Here is a 20,808-nt window from a genome sequence, read left to right as displayed (position 1 = left end):
GATGTGGAATACAACCCGATTCATTTACTGAATAACTTATCCAGATGACTGGACTTACATAGTATCATTCCTTGGGTTCGTCCATAGCAAGGGACCGAAAGGAAATAAACAACAGTGCTTGACCTTAGCCACCTGCAGGCATGGTGAATGACCTAATCTATGCTTTCCTTTGGTGGTCTTTATCTTAGGTTAAATGTATCCTGTATTTGTATGAATTGACCCGTACTGAATTGTAAGCATTTCAAGGTTAAGATTTGTCTGTGTAAATGTGCTTGCTTTGCTCCTGTCATGACACTTAAGAGAGGACTTGAGTCTTGAGGCACTATGTCTAGACTCATTTTATAAATAAACTACTGTAACTATTTTAGAAAGAACTTGAACATATTTTTTAACTTGTGCTCTCTATTGAGTAAACAATTTTCAAAGCCTAACAGAATACAAGATTTTGTATATCTGAACACACTTGAAGGGTAGAGCACACTAATTATCAAAAATCAGTGAACAATTATCATACTGCTTAGAGTGAAATATAAAGGGCTGAGATGAAAATCTTAATTTAGTCTTTTATTGATCTATATCTTGTTGAATCATTTCACTTTCAATTTCAATGAGATGATATTTTTGGTGTTTTTAAATGCCTGGTGCATAACTAACTCAATGTAAAATGATTATGAATAGGAAAGCATACACATGGATTAAAACGGAAAAGAAAACAAAAATGAAAATGCTTTCCACAGTTAACAATGATGCTCAGCAATACAGTTGCCTGGTCATTAGAGCTAACACATATGAAAATGAGAGTGGAAATAAGAATGTAGAAAACTAATTCAATTCACAAACTCTGATTACTGCCAATTATGCTAAAGATGATGATGTTGAGGATGACCCATGCTATCTCATATTGAGTACCAAGCACTGAGCTCCATACTGTATATAATTGTCTCATCTAATTTGCACAAGAATCTCATGAAGTAAGTGTTTTCTGTAGTTGAGAATATTGGAGCTTGGATAAGGTAATTTTCCAAAGTTTATGTAAATACCTAATTAGTGATGATATGGAGATTCAAACTCAGACTTACCTGTCTCCAAAGCTTGGACCAGATTTGTAAGACTGGTTTCGATTAGAAATTTTAGAAGTAATTATAGATGATTAATAAAAAAGCAGGAAAAAGGGTAAGGTTGCAGTCATACTCGAAGAACTAATCTTAATGCTGTGGGACAGGCAACCAAAGCTGTATGCCCACTTTCTTACAACTAGCTTATTCAGAACTAAAAGGTGTGATTCAGCCCCAGACAGCAAGAGCTCAGAAAAGACAAAGAGCAGTTAAAAGATACCATATCCTGCACAGTCAGCACTTCTTTTTGGTGTCTGTTTCGCGGACCTGCAGAGGTGGCTTTTGTAATGGATGCACAAACAGGAGATGCTGTTAGGATCTGGTTCAACCAATGTGTTATTCCATTCATTTCCTCAAGCAAATTTTGACTCATTCACCCTGGCATGCATTTAGCCAGTTAAACTCACTGCTGAATTTTGCAAATATGTTACTTTTGATGCTTCCTTCCATGTATATCTTCCATACTACAGTGTGAACATGTTGAGAACATAGATCATGCCTGTCTTGTTTCACCATGATCTTGCCATAGCAAGGGATAAGGTATATAAAGTAATATGTGAGCAAATAGATATAAAATGAATAAAAACTATTTATTAAAATATGCTGAATTAAGTTGATGAATATTATTAATCACTATGCTACAGTTCAAGGCGCTGTACTAAGTTTGGAGTTTGCAGATGCGCAACAATTTTGCCACTAGGAGGTCCAGTCAGCAATGGAAATGACTGTATAATATGTGTGAAATAGTATGGTATGCACAACAAGGTAGAGGTGTAAGCTATAGATTAGCAAGGAGGAAGATTTGGGTAAGCAGAAAGAAAGGAAGTATAGATACAAAGACATAGGCAGAATTAACTTATTTCCTATTCCAATTGCATAGTCTTTTTCAAGGAGACTCAAATTAGAAGCTAGAGAAGAGTTACATGAGAAAGTTTTGAAAGTAAAAAGAAAGTTAATGTTTGGTCTAGCACAATAGCCTAGAGGATAAATCTTCACCTTGCATCTGGTAGGATCCCATATGGGCTCCAGTTCATATCCTGGCTGCTCCATTTTCCTTATGGCTCACCACTGGTCACCTAGGACAAAAGTAGAGGATGACCCAAAGCCTTGGGACCCTATACCCAAATGAGAGATCCAGAGAAGGCTTCTGACTCCTGGCTCTGTATCAGCTCAGAAAGATCTTTCTCTTTGAGTCTGCTTCTCTCCATAAATCTGCCTTTCCAATAAAAATAAAATCAATTTTTAAAAAAATGTTAAATGTTTAGAAAAAGATGACGATGGGGAAATTGTAAAAATGTACTCTGTTCTTTCCTGTGAAAATTTCCAGGCCCAGATAAATTATGTACTTTAAAGCAAAAAAAAAATTAAGTTATAGTTGTTCAGTTCAACATCTGTGAAGAGACATGGAAAGGCATTAAAAGCTAAAGTGAGAAAGTAAGAATGATTTGCATCATGCTAACCTGGCTTAAAAGATTTGTATTTGTGTGTTTGTGTGTTTCTTGCTTTTTTGACTTACTACCAGCTTCATAGGAACAAATTGATTGAGGGCCAATAAACATATCCATGGGAATGAAGAGCATCTGTAACTTGGGAAAGGAGAAGGTAACACATTCCTGAAAGACCCCATCTGGATCACCATGTCCAGCTCTAGTCCCATACAACGATATGGACAGTAATAATTATCACTGAATGTAGAGGAGAAAAAATGGAGCAACAAAGGGCAAAAAAAAAAAAAAAACAAACAAAAACCCCAAAAACCAGTGCTATAGCAGGACTGGTGGAAAGTATTAATGGTTTGATCCTGTAGAATTGAAACACAAAGATCCCATAGGCTATGTTGAAATACTTGCAACAATGCTTTCAAATACTTGAAATTTGGGGAAAAGGAGAGGGCAGCAAATTCTCATCAAAATGTGAGTCTAGCAGCCTTCTTTCTTTGGTTTTCATAACAAATTCTTTTTCTTTTTGATGTGGACCACCAATTTGGGTAGGGAGGGTTGAGGAATGGGAAAAGTGGATGAGACAACTTCCTCCAATCTCTTTTTTTCTTCTTGTATCTGGGGAAAGTAGAGAAGGCTGATCCAAAATTCCAACTTTCTATGTACCCAGGATTGGGGGACAGCCATCCAATGTCATTCCAGGGTCCCCGATGTGGAGTAAGTTTAGGGGTTTTGATAGTTCTTAGATGCTGTTCATTTTGTTGCACCAAGGTCAAGGAATTACTTCCAAGGTCCATTGGCTGACATAGTCCACCTTAGAGTCTAGATTTGTAGGCTTCTTAATGTAAGGGAGAGCTTTCTAACAACTGAAGCTGCATACATGGAATGTGCAACTTTAAAAAGCATTGTGTTCTGGGTCATCAGAGATGTGTAATTATAGGTTGGAAAGTATAGGGTATATGTTTAATTAAAGGAATTCCTGGCTTTGTGGTATGAATTGGATTAATGACCTCATCTTTAAAGCCTTTGGCAAGCTCAAGGCAAACATTCATATCACTTTGATATTCAGCCAAATCTTGTGTATAGTTCTTCAGCTCATTAACAGCTAATTGCAGGTGGCGATTTGAAACCAATTTGACAATGTCTTTGAAAAACTAGGAACGTTTGTTTGTTTTATTTCAATAACACAAAATCACAATTGCTTCACAAATGTCTTCAGAAAGCTTAACAAAATATGAGACAGTTTTAAAAGTTGATTAAAAATGCACATTATGAAAAAAACTGCAGGAATTCCAAAATGTTTGGCACCCTAGTTGAACATCCTTTAGTTCTACTTTCTATGAGCTTATTTAAGACATATGACATTTCTTTTTAAAAGATTTATTTGTTTTTATTGGAAAGGCAGATTTCACAGAGAAAAGGAGCAGGGAAAAAAAGATTTTTCCATCTGCTGTTTTACTCCCTAAATGACTGCAATACAAAGCCAGGAGCTCAGGAGCCATGAAACTCTGGGTCTCCCATGTGGTGGAAAATGCTAAAGCATTGAACTGTATTCTGTTGCTTTCCCAGTTTATCATCTTGGAGCTTGATGGGAAATGGAGCAGCCAGGACACAAACCAGCACCCATATGGTATGGTGGCACTTGGAGGAGGAGGATTAGCCAGGTGAGCCAATGTGCCGGTCCTAAGACATATAAACTTTAAGTTCCTTTTTGCTTCCTGCTGATTTAGACCAACATTACATCTCTCCACAGAAGTAAATAAGCTGGATGTGTCCGAGTGAATGCTAGCAACTAGTTAACAAATGAGAAAGTTCTAAATTCTCATATTTGTCAGGTTCCATGATTCAACTATTTCCATCATAGCCTTTTCAAGCTACCACTGTGAAGCATTGTCTCCAACCACTTCACTGAGCAACTTTAACAAGATGGATCCATTACACCCCTGGTTAAAGCCAACCCCCACAGATAAATTCCCTCACATGTCTTAATCAGTAAATCTCTGCAATTGGCTTCCTAACTTAAAAGATCAGTGTTTTTTGCACAGGAAAAATCTAAATATTTGGTTGAATGTGTTTATTCCATGTCAAGTTAAATATCAGCAATATTTTGAAAGAATATATTTTAAATGTGCTGCACATATGCGGGGGCTGAAACCCATCTTCACAGTCTCCACTACTTTGGTTAGGAATATTTTCTGTGTTTTGTCAAGTTAGGTTGTGCATGTGACCATGCAGGTGTTTGTCACATTAAAGTCTTCCAGTTGGTGTTGAAGTTAGGCCTCAATTTAGCTTATGTTCTGGGAGCTCCAACACTAACTTGCTGTGTAGGCTCCACAGACTAACAGAGAAGCTTTGTAGGATTAAACGCAGTTGAAAAATATCATGACCAACAATTTTAACACAACCAATAAAGAAGTATAACATGGAGAAGTAGTTACAATCAAATCCAAAGAATTAGATCTTCTACCTAGAATGGAAGTCACAACATTTTTGAAGAGATACAAGTGGCAGAACTGGATGTGAAGAAGAGAATTATAATGCTGCATGAGTAAGCTATTGAATAAAGCATACTTATTTCATCCCAAACATTGAAATGAAAAATACATGAACACAATTTTAAAAGTTGATCATTTACAAAAGAGATGCAGTCTGGGTTTAATTTCAATATAGAAAGAATAAATAGTGTGTTTATTTTTAATACAGAAAGAACAAATAGCAAGCACTACTCAAGGAACATTACTGTGAAATTGTGAATAACCTCAAAAAGTGACTAGCAATGGCAACCAGTGTGGAGCCAAAACCATTACTCCAGAAAGGAAAAGAAGAACTGTCGTTTGAAAAAGCATTAAGAAATAGGGTAGAGTCCAAGCTGTGAAAGCTAATTAAATGTCCTAAAGCAAAATAGTTAATTCTATATACTGTAGAGCTTAAGGCAAGTGGGACACCAAGCTTCTTTAGCACATTCTAATGGCTGCTAAGTTCATTTCAGAGCCATGTAAAATGGGAATAAAGGCTAATGAAATTGTTCAACAGTTTGTACAGATGATGATGGAATCTAAGCACTTAATTTGGAAAAGAGTATAGTATTAAGCTGAATTCACTGATTACATTGAAGAGTATGATGTTTGAATGGACTTGACATAGAAAAAGGACTGTGGTGTGTAATTTACAAACCAACAGATAGTTATTTCTTCTAGGTGCATGCATTTTATTCAATCAGCTTTCTCTATCACTCACAGTGTCTGAAACACCAACGATATCAGGCACAAAGATGCACTTATAGCTTCCCAAATGTAATGTGTTTGTTCTGCAAATCTAATCATATCCAACCAGTAACCTGAAGAAATGAATTCCTAAATAAAAGCAATTTCATTATCAAAACCTAAGTGTATACTCTTATTCTATTTCTAAAAGATGTGCTATAAGCAACCATCCGCAAATGTCTCTACCCATTTTTCTTTTTGCTCATGTTTTTAAAGTCCTCTGGGGGCAGTGCCATTGTGTGTAAGGTTCTCAACAGAAACACCCTGGAAAGACACGGAGGAACAGAGCAAGAGCAACTTGTCCTGCTTGTCAGAACTGTGATTCTCAAACAAGTAGAAAGGAAATTACTCAGTATCAGTCCAGGGAATCTCCTAGGATGCTTTACCTGAACTCCACAGTGAGGCTGTAGAAAATTGTCAGACGCTGCCTGCTCTCTACCTTGAGTAAAAAGCCAGATCATTGCCACTTAGGACCGATTCAGGCAAAATCAAGGTGGGAAATGTGCCTCCACAGCAATCCTTGCTTCTCTCTTTGGGCACCTCTTTTGTGCCAGTGATCCTTGTGTTGTCCAAGTCAAAGAAATAGAACTGACTTGGTCACAGTTGTTTTGCAATTTTCAAACAACGTTCATATTGACAGTGAAATTTCAGGTATCAGAGTGAGAATTCTGGATAGCTAATGTTTGGGGTTCATTTTAGATTTCTGGATAACTAAATCCTAGGCAGATATAATCAATATTTTTACAATCAGAAAGTTGATAATGCTAGAGGAATTGTAGTTAGTCTATCTCCTACTCCCCAAGGATATTCCAATGTAAATTCATTAATTAATTTTATAAATTATAAAATTGGTCTGCATTGGTGTGATCTTTTAAAAAGGTTTTATTAATTAATTAGTTTTAAAGGCAGATGTGTAGATGGATAGAGACAAAATCAGATGAGAAGAGAGAGAACAGAGATGTCTTCCATGTGCTGGTTTGCTTTCCAAATGCCCAATAGCCAGGGCTGAGCCAGGAGTCCTGAACTTCTGAATCTCCCAAGTGAATGACAGGAACCCAAGTACTGATATCCCTGCTATCTCTGGAGATATCAGAAGGAAGTTAGATTGGAAGTGCAGAGTATCTGAGATGTGAATTGGTCACTCTGGTAAGCAATGTGGGTATCCAAAGCAGTGGCTTAATCTGTAACACCACAATGCTACAATCTATGTTAACAAATCAGTAATACTTTTTCTACTGTTACTCTTTAGCTTTGTATCCATCTGGAAATGTAATTTTTGTTTGTATATTTACCAAAGGGGAAATTGCATGCTTCTCCTTACCCAAAACACTGAAATATGACATCCTCTTCACCTTATAACACAAAGTACAATTATAAAAATGAATCAAAAGTAGATATCAGCGTGCTTTTGCTTCTCTTCTTGTTCAGCGTGTTAAACAAGGCAAAGCAGCATGTGCAGAGAAGGATACAAATCACTCTATCAAAACAGGTTCTGTGTAATAGGGAAGGCAGGTTTCAGGCTACCATGCTAACATTCACCGAGTATCTGATGTGACTCACAGTTCACAGCCGTAAATCTTTGTTCTCAGATAACGTTATAGTGTACCAGCTGTTACAAATCACTGCACACACTACCAATCTCAGAGAAGGACAAATCTCTATAGATACAAAGATTGTCTTTCCAGGGACTATAGAAGATAATCAATTAAAAGAATAGGAAGTTATAGGGTAATATAATTAGCTTTTTCTTTGTGTTGTTTAACATCTTGGTGCCTTTTTCCTCAGTTGTAAACATGCTTTAATTACTCATCAGTCCACAGGGTGTTCATGAGGATTAGATTAAATAATATTTATAAACTACCTGTCAAGTAAAATCAATGTCTGACTTCCATTAGTATTTTTGTACTAACATTTGATCTTGGGGAATGACTTTTCTCTGGACAGGACTATAGTTAGTTTGCAGCACATTAAATCATGGAGTATGGGTTTCAGAAGAAAATTTGAGAATTATTAGTAAGTTAAATTGCATGCAGAGCCATCATAAAAAGCAATAATAGAGTCCAGGATTGTGCTGTGATGCGGCAAGCACAGCCACTTGCAATGTCAGCATTCCATATGGGCATCTGAGTTCCAGCTGCTCCATTTCTGATACACTTCCCTGCTAATGTGCCCAGAAAAGCAGTGTAAGATGATCCAGGTTCTTGGGTCACTGTACCCACATGGCAGGCATAGATGAACCTCTTGACTCCTGGCTTTGGCCTGGGCTGGCCTCGGCTATTTTGGCCATTTGGAGGAATGAACAAAAAGATGGAAGATCTCTTTGTCTCTTATACTCTCCATACTGCCTTTCAAATAAATAAATACACAAACCTTAAAAGCAAACAATAATAGTGGATTATTACTTCAAAAACTCAAGGCACTTTCAAGGAAAACTGCCAAGAATATGGTCAAAAGAAATATGACGTCTGCTACAGACTAAGCTATATTCACCTCAATAGTCATACAATTGGGAACCAGGCACATATGAATAAAAGTATCACACACGTGCATAATTGTGCTTCAGGTGTTTGAGAAATGATGCTCATGTTAAACTCCCAGGATTAAGAAAGACTGTCATTAGACTATGATGGGAGAGTATTTCCATGTATTTATAACAGGAAGGATCAGTCCAAATAAAATGAGTGTCTCTAGCTGACAAAAGGATCTCTGTGTTGTATGTTGTTTTTCTCTCCACTCATTTTCTAATGTGTTCCCTTGGATGGCTTCCTGGTACCTCTTTATAATTTCTAAACTCTGAAACTCAGACATCACAAAATTAGCTAATTAACCATCCCTGAATCCCCAACAACTTGCTTTCCTTCATGCCTTGTCACAGCGAATGGCACTCTCACAAGCCACATCAAGTGGATGTCATTGCTGGTAACCTCCCTCTCTTTTTTCCTAAATCCAGTGTCATCAAGTACCCTTGATTTTATTTTTAAATTTCTCTGTGTTCGTCCATCTTCATTTCCCCTGCCATTGTTCTAATTTAACCTATTGTTATTTCCATCCTGTACTGTTGAAGTATCTTCCATGATGCTACTACCCCTCTCAACAAACCCATTTTCACATCACTGAACAGGAATATATTATCCTACCATCCCAACCTTGAATTTAAACCTGCTGCTGACTTCTAAAGGCCTTAGGATAAATATCATAGTGGTAGTTTACAACAGTCCCCTGCCTGCTTCACTCTTCACTATTGCTTCACTCTTCCTATCCCTGTTCCGTCTGCATGCCTTTACAGGCTCACAGTGCTGCTACAGCTTCTTCTGGTACCTCATCCACTTAGCAGTCCTTTTGGACTAGTTACTACTCCAGATTTTTATATCTGTTCCCTAAGAATGTGATTCCTGTTCCCCTGTGCCCTGTCAACGTCCCTGTCACACACTTGAAAGTATCTTTTACTGTCCTTAATGGCATGGAATAAAGTTTTGATTTTATTGTATTTTGACAACCTGATTGATCTTTTTCTTTCCAGTTTATTTGCAAGTTCTTTTTTTTTTTTACATTTTATTGTTGTTATTATCATTTTATGATACAGTTTATGATACAGTTCCATAGGTTCCTGGTATTTCCTTTATCCCAGCCCCAATTCCTCGCCCCTCCACCTAGTTCCCCTATATCATTACTAAAGTATAGTTCTTCATACATAGTCATATATCCATCATTGTGGGCATGGACAATGGCACAGAATCCTAATGTCAAGATATAGTAAACAGTTTAATTGTAAGTCCATCTTTGGAAGTAGAAATGTATACTACATTGTATCCTCACATCTGGATATGTTAGTCTCCACTTCACAGCTACTGTACATCCCCTCAGATGAAAAGTCACAGTACAAAATCAACAATAGGAAGAAAAATAGAAATTTACAATGCCATGAAGTAAAAAACATGTTACTAGATCTTGTAGTGGCATCACAGCTACTTTGCATTACCTGCTAGCCTCAGCACAGGCACAGCGTGTAATCTAATAATAATTCAATAGTAAGTATGGATGGAATGAATGAATAAGCAATGTCAGGTCCATGTCTCACTTCTCGCTTTTCTTTTTGATCAGCAATCACTGCATCTCAGAGAAACCTCAATCACACCTCAGATAAACCTCACTGGCTACAATACTGCCACTGCACAAAGCTCATATAGCCTGGTATGTGAAACTGCAATTGGGTTTGTCAATATGGATGGAAAAGTGACTGATTCAACCAAAATTCTGCGAGGCTATGGTATTTCAAGAAAAAAAAATCAGTTTTTATTTTTTTTTTTTTTACCTTTAGTTTCAAAGAGTTTAATTTCTCCTCCCTGAGGTGTTCCCGTAGCATCTCCCGGTGCAGTCGCTCCTGCTCACGCGCGAACTCGCCTAGCGTGTACTGGCGCACGCTGTTGTGGCGGCTGGACATGCCAAGGGTGCTGCCACCTTGGCTGGGCACGCTTGTGAAGCCTTGCCTCCTGGTGAAGTAGTACACAGTGACGCAACTGAAATGCACATTCTTGGTCCTCAGCCGCTTCTCCCTTTTGAGAATGGAGGATGCTGAAAGAGAAACAATTCAGTGAATGGCTATGGCGGGGATGTTCAGATGAATCCAAGAAAATATCACTGCATGATCTTTGGCCAGGGTGCTCTAAAACTGTTACCCAGCATCATCGTTATACAGGCATTTTAAATTGGTATTTGTTTCCTTTTAAGGAGTAGCTGTTGTAATATTTCTTTCATGGTAGTCTCAGTACAGTTTTCAGGAAAATTGTCAACAGCTGGTGATTCTGACAGATAGTAACTTCTCATTCTCTTAATCCTTTAAATTTTGGCTTTAGGATTTTCACATGAGCTCTGTCATAGTACCCTCAGAAATAACACATAATGTAAATCCTCACACCTTTGCATCTTGTTTGTATATGCAGGGTGCTTAGCATAAAAAACGTGTCTATGGATTTTGGAAAATTCCAAAAGAGAGTAAAAAAGCACAGAAAGATTTCTGTCACTATTCAGACAATTTAATAATCAAATCTAACAAGATGCTCTATAAAGAACCTTGAAGACTATGGGATTTTAATCCAGGTATTTGCTGAGATAGCTGAAAATTTCATACAGATATCAAAACTTTTTCTTCTACTATTGATCTTTAATTTACAAAGTTATACATATAGTTATGAAGTGCAGCATGATATTTTGATACATGTGTACAAATTCTGGAATTGCTCAATCAAGCCTTTTAATCACCATACTTCGTTATTTTTATGTGGTGATGGTCAGAATTATCACTGCTATTTTTAAGGATATCAAGATGCTCATAAATCAAGGAGGCTAAAATGCACACCATTGTCAATAAAAAGCCAGTTCTACATAATAAACACAATCTTTTGGATTTGGATTATGTGGTACATGCCATCAGGCCTGGTCCTTTCATCTTATATTGGAATAACCCAGGCTTCTGGAGTTTGGGTGACTTATTTTGTAACAGCTGTCTAGTGCTAGACTGGACCTAAAAGCTCTCAGGCAGATGACATATGAAAGGATGCTTTCACATCAGGGAAAGAAACCCATACTTTCCTTAGAAGACATAATAATATCATGGCACTACAAGTTGAATAGTATCTGCACATTCCCAACTGTGAACATACTGAAGTTCTAACACTCAAAATGTCTCTCAAGGAAGAAGAGTGTTTACAGAGGTGACTAAGTCAGGATAGTCAGGTAGGCTGTAAGGTTGAAATCCAATACTACTAGTATTGCTGTAAAATCTATAAATAGACATTAAAGAAAGAAAATGGTGTGAAGAAAGCCATGAAGAATACCCGTGGGACCTGGATTTATGCTGCCCAAGCCAACAATACCTAGGGCAATATCAACAAAAACCTTTCAGTACAGATTTCAGGGGATCCATGGGGCTCTGCCAAAACTTGAATTTTGGTCTTTTAACCTCCAGAACTGTGAGAAAAGAAATTTCTGTTACTTCAAGCCACCTAGTATGTAATGCATTTCTGTGGTAATCCTAAGAAATAAATATACCAGCCCAGGAAGAAAAACAAAAACAATGAACTGAGGAGAAATCCATGGATAGAAAAATTATGTTAGCAGTAGCTATTAAGGGCTTCCTGCAAGTCATTCCAGGAAAGGAACTTCATTTTAATGATTTTTTTTTCCATATAAATTCTTGAGTTTATATTTGCCATGTTGCCCTTTTTGCCAAATGAAGTTACCAAAGACTAGCATGCGTAAGATCATCTGACTGGTGGTAAAATTGGGAGTCATTATTCTGGAGTCCTGACTTTTCACTATTGTGCTATATTGGAGAGCTCAACCCATTGAAGTGCAGGTAAATTAGGCTGAGTCTAGCATCACAGAATTTCTGGAAGTTGCCTGTACCAGGATGGCTGAGTGGCTAAGACATTGGACTTAAGATGTCAACTGTTGCTGACTTCAATAGTGAATTTGATTTAGAAGAATGTAACTCATGCAAACAAAAAAAGGAAAGTGACTATAGTTTCATATAGACTTGCTAAAATTTCTAATTAAGGAAGCTCAAAGTCATTAGTCTCTTCTCTATTCAAAGCATTCAAGTTAAATAGAGAGTGACATGCTTAATTGAATTTTATGGATTCACTCATTCCATTAACATGATCTGAAGATCTACCACATGCTTGGCACTTGCAAGATGGTTGGGGTACATTAGTGAAAAGTAGATAATGCTCTCTGCCCACTTCCATTCCAGTGACGAGAAACACAGATTTGTGATTAGAAAAATTATAACATTAGGACAAAAATCCAGTTTTTACAACTTCCCCTCTTCATCATTTTACTTTTTCAGAAGAGATTGGAAATGCATCGAAACATGTAGGTGTTTTTCTTCCATTTATTTACAGCTACCTTCACAGAAACACATTTGTACTCCTGGCAACAGACAATTTTCAACTGTGATTTAAAAGCTCTGATCTACTTCACAATGGGATATTTAAGTCATCTAAAAACACAAGAATTTGTCAAAATGTAAAAAAGCACCATTGAAAGCAAAATTCAACAATCTGCCCAGTAATCTGTTACCAGATCTGACAATCTCATCCATTACCATCTCATAGCAAGCAGCAACCTCTGTTTTGGGGACATAAACTTTTATCTTTCTTGCTCTGAAACCATAAATATGATTGACTGAAAAGAAATCTTCCAGCAACAAAAATTTCCAGATTTGAAAAGGATTTGAAGGGATTCTTTTTTTAAAATATATTTTTATTTTGTTAATCTTACATAGTTGATTAGGGCAAAAAGGGGCAAGGGTTAAAGGAAGGTGGGTAAGACCATTGTTTCCACACTAATATCATTTTTTTTTTCTGTATCTGGGGTAAGGGGAGAAACAAAGGGAGAAGCCCCATCCAGTCTCCCACCCATCCCAGGTCCCCAATATGGGGCATGCTCCGAGGGTCCTATCAACTATTTGATAGTTAAGTAGTTCTAAAGTGCTGCCAATCTCGTTGTTCCAAGCATGATGAAATCTCGTCAGAATCCATTGGCAGGCACAGTCTCTTCATAGTTGGGGTTCTGAGGTCAGCAGTTCAGTTGGATGGATCTCCAAAGAAACTTCGTCTGGGGTGATCCCAGACCTGATTCTTGTGTGTGCTTGCCAGTACAAGAGCCAGCAGAGTCTGTCGCCCCAATCAGTTTATGCATATGCTAGTGGTTGCAATTGCTGGGTCAGTTCTGTTTCCAGCTCTGTCTTCCACATAAACCAATGGTTGTTGCAGTCCAGCCTGATCCTGCCCACTTCATACTCTGCTCTCACGCAAACCAATGGCAGCTGCAGCCTAGTTGGGGCGACTTCCCATAATCCCCACCAGGTCTGCCCCTACCCTGGTTCCTATGCTTGCCACTATGTATTGCAGACTTGTTTAGTCTATCCCACATCCCATTTAGCTCTCATACATGTCAATGGGCATTGAAGCCTAGTTCAACTCAACCAGCCCTACTATCCAGTCCGCACAATACTGGCAGTTGCCTTTCTGTCTAGTCAGCCCTGTCTTGGTTTTCATGCTGTCCAGCGGGAGTGTAACCCAAGAGGGAGGTGCCCACTATCTCCCCACTAGGCCACTCCCACTCCCAGATTATGCACTCTCCAGGTGATTCTGGAGTTTAACTTGACAGATTTAGCTCCCTGTGCCAGCCTCTGCCAGCTGATGCTGTGGCAGAGGCCAACCAACCCTCACCCACTCCAATTTATGTTTGCAGCAGTTGGAACTGTCAGCCGAGCCTGACTTTTCCCTGATCTAGTTCACATGAGGCCCACAGGTTTTGTACCCTTGCTTGGTATGCTCTGCCTACATCCCAACTCTCACCAATGGGAGTGGCTGTCCAGTCGGGGAGCACGTATTACCCCTGTTGTCTTTGCCCCACCTCCCTCGTTCTCACGTGTGCTGATTGGGCACTGCAACCACATCTGGTATGGCTTACTTCACCTTGGCTTTCCTAATATGCACTGGTATGTGTTGTGACCAAATTTGGCCCGAACCACACTCTGTTTTAGTGCTCGGATTCGTCAGCAGGTGATGTGAACTGGTTTAATCTGGTCTGCCCCTGACCTATGCCAAATGTATGTCTGTGGGTGTCTTTCTCTTGCTTGCTCTGGGTTGCTCCCTATTGTGGTTTTTGCACTCACCTGCAAGGACTGTGTCCTGGACAAAGGAGTTTCCCAAACTCCTCCATCAGAACCTCTCCCTATGACAGATCTTGTGCATACTGGTGAGTCCATGGGCCAGCACTACTTAGTCCACATCTTGTCTTGGCAGGAACAGTGGCCTTTCCTTGCTGGCCTTCAATCCATTCCAGTTCTTATTGTTGGATGTTTCAGCCCAGCCACAGTTCTTCTATACCCAGACACAGTTCACACATGGCTCAGTAGGGGCAGAGACCATTCCTAGTCCATCCTACATCTACCCAGGTTCTCCAGCACACCAGATGGTGCTGGAGTCTAGCCCAGTTACGTGTGCTCACTTGTGCCAAGGGAGATTGCAGCCATATCCAAACCACAGCCTGATTCCCCAGCATTGAGTCTGGCCTCACCTGGGGCACCCTTTGCAGCAGCCAGTGCAGGGGCTCTTTTCACCCCAGCGACATGGCCGAAGTTTGAAGGAAGGCTTTCAAAAGTTATTAATATAGGCTTCTCAGATAATTCTAGCACACGATTTTTAAAGCAGTTTATGGTATTCCAGCCAAGTGTCTTTTTTACATTTAAAAATATTTTGTTTTATGATATAGTTCCATTGCTTTGGGGTTGCCAATGCCCTACCCTAAGGCCCCTCCTCCCCACCACCCTTGATTTATAGTTTTACAATGGATGTCTTTCATGAATAGTCACAAGTTCATCATATTGTTATTGAAGTGTTTCCCAACGTTGTACGCATGGATATTGTCAGAGTCCATCATCTTACTGTTAGGATGTATTCAATTCCTTCACTGGGAGTCCATCTTTGGTCTGTATACCAAGTATCTTTTTAAGTAGTTTTAGATTATAGAACTTCTTTATCCTTCTGGAATAATCAGTTGCATTATCCTCTCTTAGAAACTATCCTTTCCCTAATGTCAGAGTTTAGAGATGATTTTCTAAGGCTTTTTGAGAGTAACAACTCTGGCCAGTTTTGGAGATCACATTGTCATTGTGCTAGGGATGGTGCTTCCTTCTATCTCCTAGGATTTATACTTCAGGCATGTTCCTATGCTTATTTTAGCATTTGCATGGTATAAAAAGCACTGTGAAGACAGTGATCCAAAAGCTTGGGGAGTATAATTAAGATCACCTTAATGGAGGAAGTTTTAGTTGTGACTTTGCTTAAGTTAGGAGCCACCCACGTCCCTTTCCCAGTGATTCTATTAGAGCATTAAAAAACCTGTGTTCTTGGAGCCTGGGAAGCAGACTAAATTCATCCAACACATCTGCTTTATTAGGGAATATCAAACCTGCCCAATATTACAGTTTAAACTCTGCCCTTTGCAAAAGGATCGAACTCTACTTTGTTTCTCTCTAAAGTTCAGTGCTGGTTTTACTACTATGAGGCAAAATCATGAAAGACACACACACATACAGAGAGAGAGAGAGAGAGAGAGAGAGAGAAAGGAGAATGTGTCTTTTATTCCTGCTTTGGAAAGCTGATTAGTCCTTTCTCATACTCCATAGCAATTTTGTACTGTCTTTCCACAACTTTTACTTTATCTCAATCAATGTTACCATCCTGAAATGGAAGTCTTAATGCAAGAATAATTGACATATAGACTGTCCAGGAGACAGCTCTTGAGAAGATCACTGTAGTTAGCACATGGGCCACACTTGTGTTACTGAAAGCTTATTATCGATTGTACAGGTAATTGATCTTTGCATGTGAATAAAGAGCACAGAGTGGTTGAGATGAGCTATTTCCTGAACTCAAACATTCTAAAAACACTGTAATAATGAATGGAGGAGCCAGCATGTGACACAGTGGATTAAACCACTGCTTGCAATGCTGGCATCTGATATGGGCACTGGTTCAAACCTGGTCTGCTCCACTGATAACTCAGATTCCTACTTTTAAGCCCGGGAAAGCATGGAAGATGACTCAAGTGCTTGGACCCTTGCACCCATGTGGGAGAACTGAATTGAGCTCCATGCTCTTTGCTTCACTCTAGTCCTATCCTGGACATTGGGGCCATTTGGGAAAGGAACCAGCAGATGGACGATCTCTCACTGTGTTGTCCCCTCTCTCTTAAACTGAATTATAGGTAAATTAATCTTCAAAAACCTATGGAGAAGAGACATTGCAATGACTATTTCACAATGCCAGAATAAGAATGTGTGTTAATAGTAAACAACTTTTTTACTATAAAATACATAATAAGATGATTCAGGGACAAAACAGATTAGAAAGGAAATATAAAAACTAAGAATTGTATAATATATTTTCAGTATCACTAAGGAAAAAAGACGTTCTGATCATATAAATATCCTGAATATTATGATTTCACTCAAGGATGAGTATATCAAAATATCAAAGTAGGATCATATTAAGTGCTACTCACATTTATTTTAGATGAAAATTCAGCTCTTATTGCTTCATTCCTACATGCACAAACTAATTTGTCCTTAACAACTGTAATATATATTCAAGCCTGTAGGATTATCTGGCTAACTCATTAGTTTTTCTTTTTCTTACTAAAAATAATCAAGTTGCTTTCTGGTTTACACTTCAGCCTTTTGTGGAAGCCATTAGTATAATTCCACCCAAGTGTGATGACTTCCGCATGCACAGGGACAGCTTATGGTGCACCAGTTTTGCCATAGGACAGCCACTTCAGGCCAAAATATGCGCAGTAAATTGCTCATTCCCTTTATATTCACTTGTTCTCTTTAATGTTAGCAGCTATCAGCAAAGCTCCACTGTAACCTCGAACACAGAAAGCAACAAACATCTGTATTTTTTTGCCCTGAATTTGGAATGGAGTTTGAAAACACACAGTCTAGTGTCACGTCAAACAAGGGGAGAATCGTGGAAAATATGAATTCTTCTATTTGGATCAACAATTATCCATTTCTTTTTCTAATATGCTTTGCTCAAGTGAAAAATGCCAGATGTTTAGTTATTTTATATCTTTTTAAATTTGTTTACACTTTATTATCATGATTATTATCATTTTATGATACAGTTCCATAGGTCTTGGTATTTCCCTCAATGGGAAGCCCCATTGAGTTCCCCCACCCAGTGAGTTCCCTTTATTGTTACTATAGTATAGTTGTTCATACACAGTCATGTCCATCATTGCCGGCATGGACAATGGCAGAGTCCGGCATCTTATTGTCAAGATATAGTTAACAGTTTCATTGGGAGTCCATCTTTGCTCTGGAAGTAGAGAAGACACTGAATTGTATCCTCAAATCTGGATATGAGAGTCTCCATTACACAGTTACTATACATCCCCTTAAATGAAAAGCCACAATACAAAATCAACAATAGAAAGCAAAATAGAAATTCACAATGCCATGAAGTTCTCAAAAGGTTTTGACAATTCAACAGTCCTGAATTTGTGTCATTCCTACCACTCCAATCATGATGAAATCTCTCCAGAATCCACCAGCTGCTATAGTTTAACTTAGAGTCTCCATCTGCCCAGATCTTCATAGTCAACACTTGGTTGGAGTAGTTGATCAATTTGTTTTTTCCTCCATCCTCTGCTATGGTACCAGGTGTCCTCTGGAGGCTCCAATGTGTTTCTATTTCCTCCATGTGCATTTGAATATGCTGTACACTGCTCTGTCTGAGCCACTGAGGAGGCCCAGATTTGACACATGCACTTCATGGTCAGACCATGAAACCTGCAATTTTCTCCATGGTTGAGGTTCTTAGTTCAGTGGTTCGGATGGTAGGGAATCACCAAAGAAACGTCATCTGAGGCCACCCCAGACCTGCTTCTTGTGTGTGCTTGCCAATACATGGTTCAGCACAGTACATCATCCAAATCAATCTACGCACACACTGGTAGTTGCAATTGCTGGGTCAGTTCTGTCTCCAGCCCTGTATTTTATGCAAACCAGTGGGTGTGGGAGTCCAGCACAGTCCTGCCCACCACATACTCAGCCTTCACATAAACCAGTGGAAGCTATGGCCTAATTGAAGCAACCTACACTAACCCCCACCAGGCCTGCCCCCTACCCTGGTTCCTGTGCTTGCTTTATGTACCGCTAACTTGCCCTGTCTGTCCCATATCTTATTCAGCTCTCATACATGTCAATGAGCAATGAAGCCCAGTTTATTCCAACCAGCTTCACTATCCAGTCCATACAGGTGCCAGCGGGTACCACCATCTGTCTAGCCATGCATGCACCTGACAGAATTTGACCCCAAGCCAGCATCCGCTAGCTGATGCTGTGGCAAAGGCCAACTTACTGACACCCACTCTGGCTTATGTATGTACCAGAAGGTACAGTCAGCCCAGTCTGGCTTTTCCCTGAGCCAGCTTACATGTAGGCCATTGGATGTTGTGGCCCTGCCCAGCCTGGTATACCCCCATTCTAGCTCTCATGCTCACCAGTGGAAATAGTGGTCCAGATGTGGGGTCCCTGCAGCATCTTTCTCCGATTGGGTTCATTCCCACGACCCCCTGGGTTTCACATGTGCTGGTTGGGTATTGCAGCTTAGTCTGGCAAGGCCTGCCTCAACTCAGCATTTGCTAGTTGGTGCTGTAGCCTGGCCTGGCCTGGCCCACTCCCAATTCCAGCTCACACTGGTGGGAGATACTGCCTAGCCCAGCCCTGCCATCCCCAAGTCCCGGCTCTAATGTGGACTGGCATGTGTTGCGTCCTGGCCCACACTCCATTGTGGAGCTCAGATTTGCCAGGGGATGATATTAATTGACCCAGCCTGGCCTGCCCTTGACCCATGCCAAATGTATGCCAGTTCATACTGTATTTTGGTCTGGTCTGGGCTGCTCCTGTCTTGGTCTTTGCACTCAGCTGTAGGGAGTGTGTCCCAACAGAGGAGTTACCAAGCTCCTCCATTTGAACCTCTCCCAATGCCAGATCTCACACACACCAGTGGGTCCATTAGAACCTCTCCCAGTGCCAGATCTTGCACACACTAGTGGGTCCATGGGCCAGCCCTATTTAGTCTACCTCCTGTCCCACAGGAACAGTGGCCTTTCTTGATTGGCCCTTGTCCATTCTGGTTGGGTGCTACAGCCCAACCAAAGCTGGTCTGCACCCAAACACAGCTTACGCATGGCTCAGCAGGGGCAGAGATCTAGACTAGCCCATCCTACACCCACCATGATTCTCATGAGCAACAGCGGGTGCTAGAACTTAGCCCAGTCTGGCTCATCCCAGTCCTAGCCCACACACGTGCCAAGGGATTCTGCAGTCATATCCAGACCAGACTGTACCCCCCAACTTGGCCCTCGCACTCACCAATGGGAATCACACCCCAGTCAGGGCATCCCCTTTACTCCCCAACCAGGCCTATTACTATCTACAGATCTCTTGTGTGCCAGTAGTTGCTCTGACACGGCATGGCATAGCCCCTCACCTATCTTAGTCTTTACCTTAGATGCTGCAGCCTGGCCTGACCTAGCCAGCCACCAGTTCCAACTTTTGCTGGCAGGTGCTGCAACCTGGCCCTGCTCAGTCTGCTCCTATTCTTGTCTCACATAAATCAGTAGATGCGATACCCTAGCCCGGTATGACCTGCATTCCAGCCTGGTTTCTACACTCTCCAGTGGGCTAAGGTTTGCTCGGCTTTGCCCACTCTGTCCCTTTCGAAAACCAACACACACCCTAACCAATGGATGGGGCTACCTTGCCCAGCTTGCCCGACCCCTACGTCTGGACCACATGGTCACCAGTGGAAGCAATGACCCCATAGGGAAGTTTCCCAGGCTCTCCCCATTTGGTCCACTCCAGACACAGATCTCATATGTGCCAGCAGGTGCTAGGCCCTTGCCTGGCATAGCCTGCCCCTCCATGTTGGTCTTTCTATAAGCTGGTGAATGTTGTGGGCTGGCCCGCACTATACCCTGTTTTAGGTTGCACATGCAGATGCTGCAGCTTGGACCTGACCAGTTTATTTCCAGCCCCAGTACCTGTGAGTGTTAGTGGGTTCCATGTTCACACCTAGTTCAGCCCGTCACCACCCCAAACCAGCAGGATTTGTATTTCCACAGGGCTGGGCACACTTATCCCCACCCCGCCAAAGAATCTACCCCCAGACCTGGGTCTCTCCTGTGCTGGTTAGTATCATGGCCCTGCCTAGTGTGACCTGTTCCCTGTTCCAATACTCAGTCAGGTACTGGGATCTAGCTCTGCTAGACAGGCCCCCAACCACAGCTTTCGTGTGGGCTGGTGTGTGGCAGTTAGTGATGTTCTGCTCTAACGAGCCCATCTCAGGATTTCCATGTGGGTTGGTGAATTGATCTGACCCATACAGATCTTCCAATCTCTCCACTCCA

At 40.4% G+C, this 20,808-nt stretch overlaps 1 protein-coding gene across 2 annotated transcripts in view; it reads right to left on the bottom strand.

Annotated features, from left to right (window-relative positions):
• Positions 1-20,808, bottom strand: part of CSRNP3 (cysteine and serine rich nuclear protein 3) — a 91,665-nt gene that overhangs the window by 12,107 nt on the left and 58,750 nt on the right. For both annotated transcript variants that reach the window (XM_040972074.1, XM_040972075.1), the window contains one exon: positions 10,130-10,389. In XM_040972074.1, coding sequence (XP_040828008.1) covers positions 10,130-10,389 — 260 coding nt within the window. The remainder of the gene's footprint in view (positions 1-10,129; positions 10,390-20,808) is intronic.

The sequence above is a fragment of the Ochotona curzoniae genome, unplaced genomic scaffold (genome assembly GCF_017591425.1).
Source record: "Ochotona curzoniae isolate NIBS_2020 unplaced genomic scaffold, NIBS_Ocur_1.0 contig_2210, whole genome shotgun sequence".
NCBI lineage: Eukaryota > Metazoa > Chordata > Mammalia > Lagomorpha > Ochotonidae > Ochotona > Ochotona curzoniae.
The sequence above is the reverse complement of the archived record's forward strand: the minus strand, read 5'-3'. Positions and strand labels throughout refer to the sequence as shown.